Raw genomic sequence first — 11,674 nt, 5'->3', positions numbered from 1 at the left:
GTAGAGAATCAAGAACCGAGTTACCTACCTACCTGGTGTACGACTTCCCCCGCTTCAAGGCAAAGGGGGGGGGGGGGGGACAACTCGTGCAGAAGTGACGGCGCCAGGGACGGGAAGTGTTTTACTCCGATACCCTGGGATCCACCTTCACCATTCACCTCCGTTTACTCTTCCAATCTCATCGGAAATTACCACCTAATGTCTGAATTATCATTATACCCTTATGTGTACCCTCTCCATCAATTTCACCGTAATATAGATATTTTAACACCGCACCTCGAGTGATCGCGATGATTGATGTTCCTAGATAATGAATTGAAGATTTTTATCAAGTTCCGATTTTCTTATCCAGAAACCTGTAAACCGAGTGCATCTAATGTCGCATTTGCTTAGTGTCCACCACATTAGACTTCTTTGTAATAGATTTACTTCCGGGAGAGAGTGGCAAGTATTACACGTATACATGAGTATATATATATATATATATATATATATATATATATATATATATATATATATATATATATATATATATATATATATATATATATATATATATACATATAACTTTGTCAGGCGTTATCAAGGTATGAATATTTTAGGTTAATTTATATTTTTATTTTCACCGTTGTTTTCTTTTTTCACATTTGCTTCGGTAACACGAGAAGGGTCACAGCTCATCGACACCGCATTTCTCCAACGTATATAAATAGATATAATAATACAAAGGGTAACCGCGATGTCACTTCAAGTTTATTTTATTTTATTTTATTCTTTCTCTACCTTTCATGACATTTAGTACCTTACGAAGTTACGCCTGTAATGCCATGTGATAGAATAACAACAATTCATCTGCTTTCTATTCCGCGGTAGGTACATATTAACTCACTCACCGTCCCCGTCGCGTGAGCAAGATCATGTGGAAGAAAGCTCCGACGGGGGCTGCACGTTCGTGACTTTGTACGTGGATATTGTTTTTTTTTTTTTTTAATTCATCCTTCGCGATGTTACATGATTGACAGATACGCGCGGCGGAGCTGAAAAAACACTCCCCGCTCAACTTTGACGAGGGGCAAGAACGCGCGTCCGACTACCTGTAAGACGATGGTCATCACCAAGCGTGCGCGTAACAGGCAAATGGATCCGAGGAAGTATATCTATAATGGTGAAATTTCTATTGTTCCAGTAAAATTCAGCATCAAAAGTACACACACGTGGTTACGGTAATTTACTCTGTAACACGAGGGTGTAGCGACGTGTAAATCGCGACATTGTGCAATTTTACATCACAAGTGCGACTATAAATTTAATGTGTTAACACCTACCTCGTTATTATGTAGAATATTCACAACGGAAACGAAAGAAAGTCTTTTGTCTTCGGTGTAGGAAGTGACGGGTATGGGTTTAGAGATTACGAAACCAGAAATGGAACGTTGTAGCGCTCGGCTCTGCAATTTTATTCAACGTTTATTGTAGAAGAAAACAGAATAATAAAAATTAAAAATACACTTTGTAGAAATCATAAACGACAACGACGAGAAACAACGAATAATAGAAGAAGAAAAAAACTCTAATAATACCGATTTACCGTAGACGTGTGAACTTGTCGTATCGCGCTTTATGCTAACAAACAATAGTGAAAAGTATTTGTACATTTATATATTATTTTACAGTTAATTACTCTACGAGACGATTGAGACGCTTCTTACAGTAACTGTTAAGTGTATAATCATTACGGATACTTTCAGTACGAATATAGCTCTGTAGATATTCTGCAAATGAGGGGCGTGAAACTTTTAACGATCACTGTAATTATTGTAAAACAAAAATTGATTGAATTACATGAAAGTCCTGGGTAAGGTACACAACCGAAGCTGTGCATCAGGTGAACTAGAAATGCATTCAGCACAGGTGTAACCGGAGTGAAAGGACTTCGATACTACAGAGTAATGCAGCGAGTCTCTCGTCTTTCGTTTCTCTCATTCCGTCTTTTATCTCTTAAGTCGACGCAGGCTTGCATTGATAGTGTTATTAAACTCTAACCCACCCCCAAGCACGATGCTGTATACCTATACGTATATACAATTTTTGAAAAACAACACGACGATTAATAAGGCTTTGGCAATAGTCACCTTTTAAAAAACTTGAGCGATGGGCTGGACCATGAAAGACTTTCTTATTACCTAAAATGATAATGTACGTATGCGTTTGATGAGATGTGAAAACATTCGTCCGTCAATCCGATTCGGCGTCAAAGTCAAAGCGATTGAACGGTCGTTGAGGTCACGTTGAGACCTCGATGCCGGCAGGAGAGTCTTGTCTCCTACGTAGTCACGATGTTTGCCATCACTGGATTGCAGTTATCCACGGTTAGAACCTTCGGTTCGTTGGCAATCAACGTCTTCGACTCATCAGGGCAGACTTTTATCCTGAAAGAATATCGACCTCTCGTCAGTTTTGAAACGTGTTACGACTCCCTGAAATATCGTTCCATCATCCCGTCAGCGAGAAACAAGAAATTGACGTTACCCGCTATTGGATTCCAGGCTGTCAACGACGACGGAGTCGAGATAGACCATCGGCTTGGTGATGAGACGCCAAGTGAGAGGGTTGAACGTGACCTGATACTCCCAAGTGACTTCAACGGCCTTGGGCTTACCGACAACTTCCCCTGGGAGTACAATCGTATGGGTGGTTCCCGGCCCGTAGTACTTGGAGTCTTCGCTGAACTGCATTCTCTCAGTCTGTCTGCCGTCCTCCCCGATCACCCGCAGGACAAAGATTCCTACTTCACCACCGTGGTTCATGCTTTCCGCCGTCTTCGAGATGTTGATTTTGACCCTGTAGTGTCCTCCTGTAACGCAAAAACTCCTACGTCAGTAAGGGAAGTAGTTGCAGGGCTTAATGCTCACTGACTTGCAACGACTCTAATAAAGACCCAAAAACTCACTACAGAAGGGCTTTGCTCCAGCGGTCATTAGGTAGGTCGATGCGTGGTAGTTTCCTCTCTGTGCGTCGAACCCGAATCGTGGACAGTACTGATTTACGCAATCGAAACAGCCACCCTCCTGGAACCGGGTCCAGGATGAACATGGAACCGCAAGAAACGGACAGGCTGTGTTAATGCTCTCAATGAAGTACTCGTAGCTTCGTATGTGGTTGCAGCCGAGGAACCTTCTAAGGCCTGAGAGAAACATCAATTTTTACCACGTGTTATTCGGTGTTTCGACCAGACTCGGACTGACTGACACAAATTGCCGTTCATCTCACCTCTGACGAAGCTTCCACGTTCAAGAGTTATCGAGTCAAGGACTCCCTCGTTGCATCCAGGTTGATTCCGGCCGTCGTTGGGGTAGAAATCGATGTGTCCAACCGGCTGGGTGATACCGAGACCACCGCTGATGAAAGGGTTGCAATCGGTGTGAATCACTGCAACGAAGTCGGCGTCCGTTGGGTCCAAACGAACCATCGGCGAGGTATTGCTGAAGTGCGGTTCCGCTGGGTCCAGACCTGAATCACGAAGGTTCATATCGAATAACGCATCGGTGAAATTAAATAGTTTCGGCAATGATAGTGCGGTTCTCACACGTAATGTGGTCCGGTTAGCTTTCGATACGCGTGTATGCAATTAGAACCGAACGAGACGACCGTAACGGCAATGGTGGGAGAACAAAGGAAGGCGTTAGTCCAATTAAACCAAAGGATGTTTTTTTTCGGGAGGTATGTACGTACATGCATATACCCATATCTCTGGCTTCGAATTACATTAAGCATACATATTGTACCATACAAATTTCTTTCGCCTACGGGCGTTTGGAGTGTAATTGAGGTGTTTTTGTTATTACGCAACAGGCCTACTCGCTTCGCGGTCATGAAAGTTGTCCGGTGTTTACACTTCCGAGAAAGAGCCATATCGTTTCCGACGCTACTCCAAGCCACGACTTATACACGCTTGTATGCTGATACGCCTGTCCGACAAATACACGCGACTGACCTACCGGAGAGGCGGTGGAGTCCCACCAAAGTACATTTATACTGGACGACGTCCGACTTCCACACAGTCCGAAGCGACCTACATATCAACACCGGTCAGGCATCCACAACACGCGTTTCGTTCAGGACCGTAACAACATCTCATGCACTTTCCCGTATAACCGTATCCGAGTTTCATTTTTTCACATTTCGAAATACTTATGCCGGAAGGATTCCACCTCGTATCTACGTTAAATTACGCACGATGTGATGTAACCCTCGGAATCTGACGCATACATTTCCATATTATTTCGACCACAAATCACGTACTCCGTGGCGCACGTCACGTAGATTCGTTGCCAACTTCTTTGTCAGTATATAGACAATTTCGAAGAAGGAAAAGATTCATCTTTTGGACGGATTCTAATGTCAGTCTTTTCTAATTCGGTTCTGTAAACAACAACTGTAGGCTCTCAACCCGACCTTTCCTTGTCCTGGCGATGTAAATTTATAATTCACGGCATTCATGCCTGCCTTTCGCGTATTTCGAGTGTAAGTAGTAATAATTTTACGTAAAATTTTTCCGCTCCGCCTGAATCATCACTTATAAGTAGTTTTCGGTTGTAAAATATATCATAATTTAAATAAATAAATATTTCTAGTCTGAGGAGCCCCCCCCCCATACCCATTAGGGTGGAAACGTCATACATATCAATCTGTCTTATTATTGACCTGACGACACCGAGATAACATTCGACGAAAAGATTCATCCATAATTGTTTCGTTGTTTTGGTATAACTTCATAAGTCCCCACTCTAAACAGTTTATAACAGTGAAACGTACTACATGCTTCACGTTCACGGTTTGGCTGTAATCCTACAAATAGAATTAACACGAGCCAGGAAGGAAGTATTTCTCTGGAATAGCCTGGTTTGGAATGTTCTCTCGATTCCTGGCGTGTAGCGTCAAAGAGCGAATCTATAATTTTCATCAGCTTGGTCCTTGCGAAGTGAAACCAGTCGCTGCCACTTCCTGACAGGACGTGGTACCTTACTCCACTTGTTTACCGTTGTCTTGTCTTCGGGCGGGGCACGATCCGCCCTCGAGTTCCTAGACGCCCTCGACGACATCGACGATTAAAGACTCTCGGACAGTCATTGGAGGGTCCGATCAGGACCAGTCGACCCTCGGCTTTTTTAATCACCTTCGATCCACTCGCCTCTGAACCCGGGCGCACACCTTTCGAGTCTTTCTGTCGCTAGCTGCTACCCTGATCTTTCCTGATCCAATCGATAGACTGCGAGACGGCCACGTCAGGGATGAACGAACCAGTTACTCCATCCTCCGCATATGCCGGAGGTCGCAAAAAGTGTCCGACAGCCTTGCATCCCTTCACACTCACAGCCGTAAACGCAATTCTCCAACTCACCAGTTATCCTGCCGAGATTGAGGCCATATCGGACCCGCAGGTTGTATCCAACGTAGCCGGCGGTGTGGGCGCCAAGGCTATGTCCGATGACGTGGACCCTGGAGGGTTCGAAGCTGCCAATCTTGATGAACTGGGCTGCAAGACGAGCAGTCATCGCTCCCACAAGCCGGGTATTCGCAACAGCCTGAGTGTACGGTGGACCAGCACCTGTGAGCCAGTTGACGACCACCACGTTGCAGTCTTCACGGTGGAGCAGTTCCTTAGTCATTCTCTGGGGGAGGAGAAATAGGGTTGGTTGCAGTGATTGGTGAACAGCGACGCGTATAAATGTCACGAGAGAAAAGAGAGAGAGAGAGAGAGAGAGAGAATTCAGCCACTTGAAATTTCTCCTCTGATCAAACAGACCCATTTGTTTGCAGCGCGGCATTAGAGCTGCAACATTGGACTGGTTATTTTTTATCGCGGTGAAACTTCGGCACGATTCGTGGTGACACTAGAGAGTGACTTACCAGGACCCAGGTTTTGTCTCCGTTCTCAAGGTATCCGTGGATGATGAAGTAGACGTTCCCATCGGGGCGGATGTGAGCGTTTCTGATCGTGGCGTCTTGGTCGATCTTCAGCTCGTCGGGATTGTTCAACGTATTTCGAGTGTAGAGAAGATACCTTGGGCCGATTTTGTCCGGGCGCATCGGAAAGTCAACCACTGGTCTGTTCTCACCGTACCATGGCTCTCCGATATAGAAACAGCCGAATGGCTGATAGCAGCGCCACATGTACCAGTCTGTAAAAATAAATTGAGGATATTAATTACACGGTAATTATTGTTGTAGTAGTACTGCTGTGAGCTGTCGTTTCTTAGGTTAGTATACAATTAAGTAGCTGGGCTTTTAGACACGCACACTTATCATCGGTATGTAGTGCCCTGCGGGAACCGAGCGCTAATTATGATTGTAGATAAATTTCGCAATTAGTCGCTGTGTCACTGTTGGCGCAATTATACAACCATTGTGAAATTCAAGTTTCAAAAAACATTGAAGATCACCATCTAAGGGGGAAAGACGCACTTATTGTTAGCTGAACGGTTCTCGTTCAAATATCTACATAATTTATATTAATTATTATGATCGTCATACCGAGCGCGCGGTTTCATATTCAGGCTAAGACCACCGAGAACAAATCTGGACGACAGGAAAACCAGCGAATCGATAAGACTTCGTTGTGCCGTTTCCAGGAATTCAAACACGTAATATATAGAGTTAATGGGTCTTTTTCAATGACTTATATTCTAACGCTCGTGCGAGATTCCTTAAAGGTTATCGGAGCGATAACGCTGCTTCTTGCTGCTGGTATCTAAACGATGCGGTGTTGTGTCTTCGATTGAAGATTGCTGCGGCTACAGGATGTATAATATACTGACCGCGCGAAGAAAACGGCCGGTGCATTTCTCTTCAACATTTTGCGCATTCACTTTACTTGAAGAGAAAAATTCACGAAGATTCAGAAAGATTCACGTGCAGCTTATGCAAGATGGGCAAAAAATCGGTCCGATTTAAAATGTGAATAACATCAAAACGCGTCCACCGATTTTTAGAAACTTTTTTTCCTCGAAATTAGAAGATCGAACCTTTTGTTTCGCGTTTGAAAATCTGAAAAATATTTATTCCTTGCTCAGATACGAGCTGTTGAAAAACGGGTTATGAAAAAATTGCTGGGAATGCGACAAACATGAATATTAAAGAATGTTCAACTTAATCTCCATCTTAAATTGTGATTCGAAGTTTGATTCTGGAATTTTATCAAATCTCCTAGACTTTATTCACACGACATGAAACTGTTTTTCTAATATCAGTGTCAAAAGTTTTTGAAAATCGGTCAACGCGTCCCGAATTTCATTCACGTTTTAAACTGATTCGATTTTGTTTTTGGCCGACCCTGTATTGTATAACGTTTGATTACTCACCGTCTAACAACTCAAATGTTTTGTTCTGTTGCTTGGACACGTTTATTGTCGCCACGTCGTTTTTCACTGGCAAATTGGATAAATTTTTAACCTCAGTTCCATTGGGAAGTGTGCTCATAATATTCGCGGTGTACATTAACATCAACAACGTGTCGTTCAGAATCGGAAGCATGTTTGCTACGTTGCCCGTAAATTTATTTTCACAAAATCGTACGACGTTTGTCGAAAGGCACAGTTCTACTTTATTGAAAATCACTGCAGTCGAACTGACGATGCGAACATCAGTATTGATACTGAAAAACGACGTTACACGAGTTGCAAAACACGCGTCGCGCAAATATCGTTTTACTCTTTCCTCACGTTTAATCACTTGTTATTCTATAAAGTTTAATATAATACTTGTCCTATAGCGAAAAGTTGTTTAACAAACTTGTTTACAACGCAGTCACCGGAATGTTATAATTTCTGAAAAATTGGCGAGATATGAATTCTTCGAAGAGAGTTTATCGAAACAGAAGAGAGAGAGAAAAAAAAAAGAAATCGTTTTTCACATTGGCTTACATTTTTATACCGGACTAGTAACCGTATGAACTTTCTGTTTATAGAGTAAGATTTGAGTTGACAGATAATCACGGTTTTACTAATCACCTCTTATACCGCAGTGCACACTCAACACAACCGAGAATCAGTAGTGCTTTTTAGTGACTGATCGTCCGTTCGTTTGCCAGTCCGGAATCCGACCCTCTTTAAGTGCCTCCACGCTCCCTACCCTCCTCGATCTCCTCCGTGTTTAAAAACGTTAAAAATTGATTGACGCACAACTGCCAGAGATAACGTTAATGTTTGTTACGCTCGCGCCGTCGTGACACGACATTAATTATTAATTGCCAATTAATTGTAATATAACTATAAAACGTAGCAATTTGTGCCAGATTTTTCTCAACCTTTTTATTATCATATTTACGATCCTTCCACTGGAGACTGGTAAACACTCAAAGGGGTCAGCAGAGGTAATAAAACAATTCGCGGCCGCCCAAACGATACAATTTCCAAGTCACCACTTCGAGCCAATCGCGAATTTATCGTTTTTTCATCGCAGCCTGACAACGAGTAAAACGATCATGCCACCAGCTTCTGAGCAGCCGATATTAACGCGACGAGTCGTCGTCCGATCCGTCGTACTTCGGTCTAATTGGGCGATGATCGACCCTCTGGTTGAAATTGACCCGGACTCCTGCTTGAAATGGATAAGACGGCATACAGCTGACGAACCACGACGCTAGCTGTGGATACCAATTACGTTCGGATCGTAAGTGATTTATTAGTTGCATTGAAAGGCGCAGCAGCACATGTGCATCGACGTACCAACCTCGAAGAAGCTGCCTTTAGATCAAATGCCGCCAAAGGCACCGCTCCTTGACTAAAAAGATGCGCTCTTCTACGGTCTGCCGAGAATCTACCGAGCGCATGGCTTCTCAGCGACGCCGAATACCCCCGGCACAAGAAACGTATGGCAATTAAGTATCCTTCGTCGAACAGAAATGCCTGCAGATCTAGTCTTCACAGTCAACGAAACTTTCCGACAGCAATCCAGGAAATGTGAAAATAAACCTTTTTTCTTCACGGTAAAAAACTTTTCTCGATTTTTTTACGGCCCAATAAAATATCGTACACAACGTATTCGAAAATATTTCTCAGCGGCTCCTGAGCTCACCCTAACACGAGGTCTTCAATTATCATGAAAGTTAACCGCCTCTTATATATGGTTCACTTTATCTATACAGAAACGAGTAATCTCTTGTAGTATTAGGCTATGACTGAACTGTTCAGCCTACTGTTGTCCGTTTGTTTGCTCTACTGGAATTTGCTTGCCAAATATAGTATAAGTAACGGGACGAAGTGGGCATCGAGTTTTCTGCCAACAGCGTTCATGCGGCTGTCAAGCAAAGTCGTTCGGCCGATCCAAGAGGAAATATAAGCAGAGAAAATACTCGGCACCAGATGTGCCAGATGCTAGCTGAACGAAATTCGAACTGCCATGCCGTCTATACATATAGGTTGCCGTCCTGAAGTTTGCCTCGTTTTTCGTTCCGGGTACGACAGAAAAATTGAAATAACATTATTTTAGCTTTTCGATGTATAGCCACTGCTTAAAGCTGGTGGTATATAATCTAAGTGGTTGGAAATTTTCATTTCATTCTAAAATCATTATGTTGAAAATGAAATGAAACGACGCCAATCTTTCTGAAGTAATTTCTTCGGTATGCGAATAGGCATGAGGTCTCAGATTGAAACGAAAATCTGTAATGCGATATAGTACATATTGTAAGTATTATTGTTGGCAAAATGCGACACGTATAGAAGTAGTATAACAATATTTATAACTCTTCCTGCATTCTTTCCTTAGAGGCCCCTTTCCATAACGAAACTTGTAATTCGTTGACTGCACCCCATCCGTCCAATCGGTTACTCCCCTGATATTGAGGGGGTAGATTCGCTCCACCTTTGACACTTGATTCAACAAAAGGCAGGGACTACGGTAAGGGACCGTATCGATCGCGGTGAAGTATCGCAGAGGAGAAAGAGAGAGAGAAAGCGAGAGAGAGAGAGAGAGAGAAAGAGAGGAACGAACTCCGAATGGAGTTGCTAGTCACATCATCCCCCAGAGTTACCCTTCCCGCAGCATCCCCGGACCAAATTCCCAATAGAGAACCCTCCGCGGAGATTTGCTCTACACCGATCATATTCTCCCGGTATTTTGCAGCCCCTATGATATTTCACAAATTCGCCAAGGGGATGTTTGCAGATTTTGCAAAGGGGCGCGAATCCCTCGGAGGGGTTGCAATTGGGGTGGCGCGCGAGTATCGCGGCTTCGACAACTCCTAAGAGATCCTGGAAGCTGGGTGTCCCCGTTGTGTTTGTGTTGTTTTGCGGTTAGAACGAGCGTTAGACACGAGCTTTTGGAGAGTGTGCGAACGTCCTTAGGTGCGTACGCGGCGCGGTTCGATGGCAGCAGATCTGCACTTCGCGCAAAGCTGTTCGGAAGCTCGCCTGCAGGTGCGGCTGGCGATATACACGACGAAATGGTTCGTGGGCGGTGCGACTCACGGACGTTCCGAACAAAGGGTTTTTAGGGCCCTTAGACGGCTCCTCTGCCTCCTTGATCTCCTGCTACCCAGCCCTATCAAAACCCCATTCATTTACATGCGTGCCCGAGGTGCGTACGAGTCCTCGCCCCTGTGTAAGTAACGCCTCGAACCCTCCGCGCGGAGGGTGAATTAAGCGGTAAAGCTCTACCCTGGGAAAATGTATTCCCCGATCCGTTTGGGGCTGCCGTTGCTATGCCACCGGGCTTCTCACCCCTTCGAAATCGTCCCGGGCGTTTTGCCAGAGAGTGTGTATTGCGAATCAACTTGGGCTGGAACGGTCGTTGTTTCCCTCAACCAATCCGCGGCATCCAGTGTTAATCGATCGGCAAAATTACCTCTCTCCTCGCCGTTTTAAACGGTCTCTGCGTATCTTCACCGACGCGGACTGAAACTTGACGCACCATTTTTTATTTGCAAAGAATAATAATAATAAAAAAAAATCAAATAATAAAATGCAACTCAATCCACCGCAGATTGATCTCCGTGCAGGATTACCGAGTGTTAAGGAATAGCTGTTCGATTCGTTAAGTAAAATAATACCTCGGAATCATGTTTTCATGCAATGAGATTCGTGTATTTCAAATGGGATTATCGCTCGACGGGAACCTTCGCATTGGTGAACGGAGTGATGGAGTAAGATGTGGGCGGCGCCAAAGGTCTTATCATCCCCCACGTGGTTATGGGTTCCTGGTTTATAAGCTGACACGTGCCTGTCTGACCTTAACTCTTTCGGTGCGTCGGTGGTTAAATGATTTTCAAAATAGGGTTTTTACCGCGAGTCTTTGTCAGCCCGCGAGCGGTAAGTGATAGGTTTGCTCTTGTGTCTCCGCCCAGCCAGTACGACGTTACGTTAAAGTTACACAAAATATCTTGTACAAAGGAAACTCAACTTTTTTAACAGGAGATTATGAACGCGGAGCTGAACATACCGAAGTACAGTTATTTTCATCGACTGGCACGCCGGTTGGCTGGTTGGCTGGCTGGTTGGCTGGCTGGTCGTCGATCCGTTGGCAGACACTGCGCAGACGCCTTTTATACGACGAGGAAGAGAGCACGTGCTCGATAGACCGCGGGCCACTTGTCGTTTCAATTGGATCCCTTCGCGTGATGACAAATGAACTTCTTTTATCCAAAAAAATGGGGGAAGAACAACATAGATCAAAT

The 11,674-nt window shown here is 44.2% G+C and overlaps 1 protein-coding gene across 2 annotated transcripts; it reads right to left on the bottom strand.

Annotated features, from left to right (window-relative positions):
* Positions 1 to 1,428: 1,428 nt before the first annotated feature.
* On the bottom strand, positions 1,429 to 8,060 carry LOC124180262 (inactive pancreatic lipase-related protein 1-like). 2 transcript variants are annotated; one of them, XM_046565569.1, is made up of 7 exons: positions 7,362 to 8,060; positions 5,911 to 6,182; positions 5,402 to 5,672; positions 3,271 to 3,510; positions 2,951 to 3,184; positions 2,530 to 2,854; positions 1,429 to 2,429 (listed from the first exon to the last, which is right to left on the bottom strand). In XM_046565569.1, the coding sequence occupies exons 1-7, from the start codon at positions 7,531 to 7,533 to the stop codon at positions 2,324 to 2,326; spliced, it is 1,620 nt and encodes a 539-aa protein (XP_046421525.1). In that variant the 5' UTR covers positions 7,534 to 8,060; the 3' UTR covers positions 1,429 to 2,323. The 2 variants fall into 2 exon arrangements, with proteins under 2 accessions (XP_046421525.1, XP_046421526.1); XM_046565570.1 differs by having other exon boundaries at positions 7,923 to 8,060.
* Between the last annotated feature and the right edge of the window lie 3,614 nt (positions 8,061 to 11,674).

The sequence above is a fragment of the Neodiprion fabricii genome, chromosome 4 (genome assembly GCF_021155785.1).
Source record: "Neodiprion fabricii isolate iyNeoFabr1 chromosome 4, iyNeoFabr1.1, whole genome shotgun sequence".
Lineage (NCBI taxonomy): Eukaryota > Metazoa > Arthropoda > Insecta > Hymenoptera > Diprionidae > Neodiprion > Neodiprion fabricii.
This window is presented reverse-complemented; position numbering and strand designations above follow the sequence as displayed.

Excerpts from the sequence above, each read along its gene's own strand:
- LOC124180262 (XM_046565569.1), bottom strand. The coding sequence starts at position 7,533 with ATGCTTCCGATTCTGAACGACACGTTGTTGATGTTAATGTACACCGCG. Across the intron at positions 6,183-7,361 it reads AACATTTGAGTTGTTAGACG|ACTGGTACATGTGGCGCTGC; the intron begins GTGAGTAATCAA and ends TTATTTTTACAG. Across the intron at positions 3,185-3,270 it reads ACGTGGAAGCTTCGTCAGAG|GCCTTAGAAGGTTCCTCGGC; the intron begins GTGAGATGAACG and ends TGTTTCTCTCAG.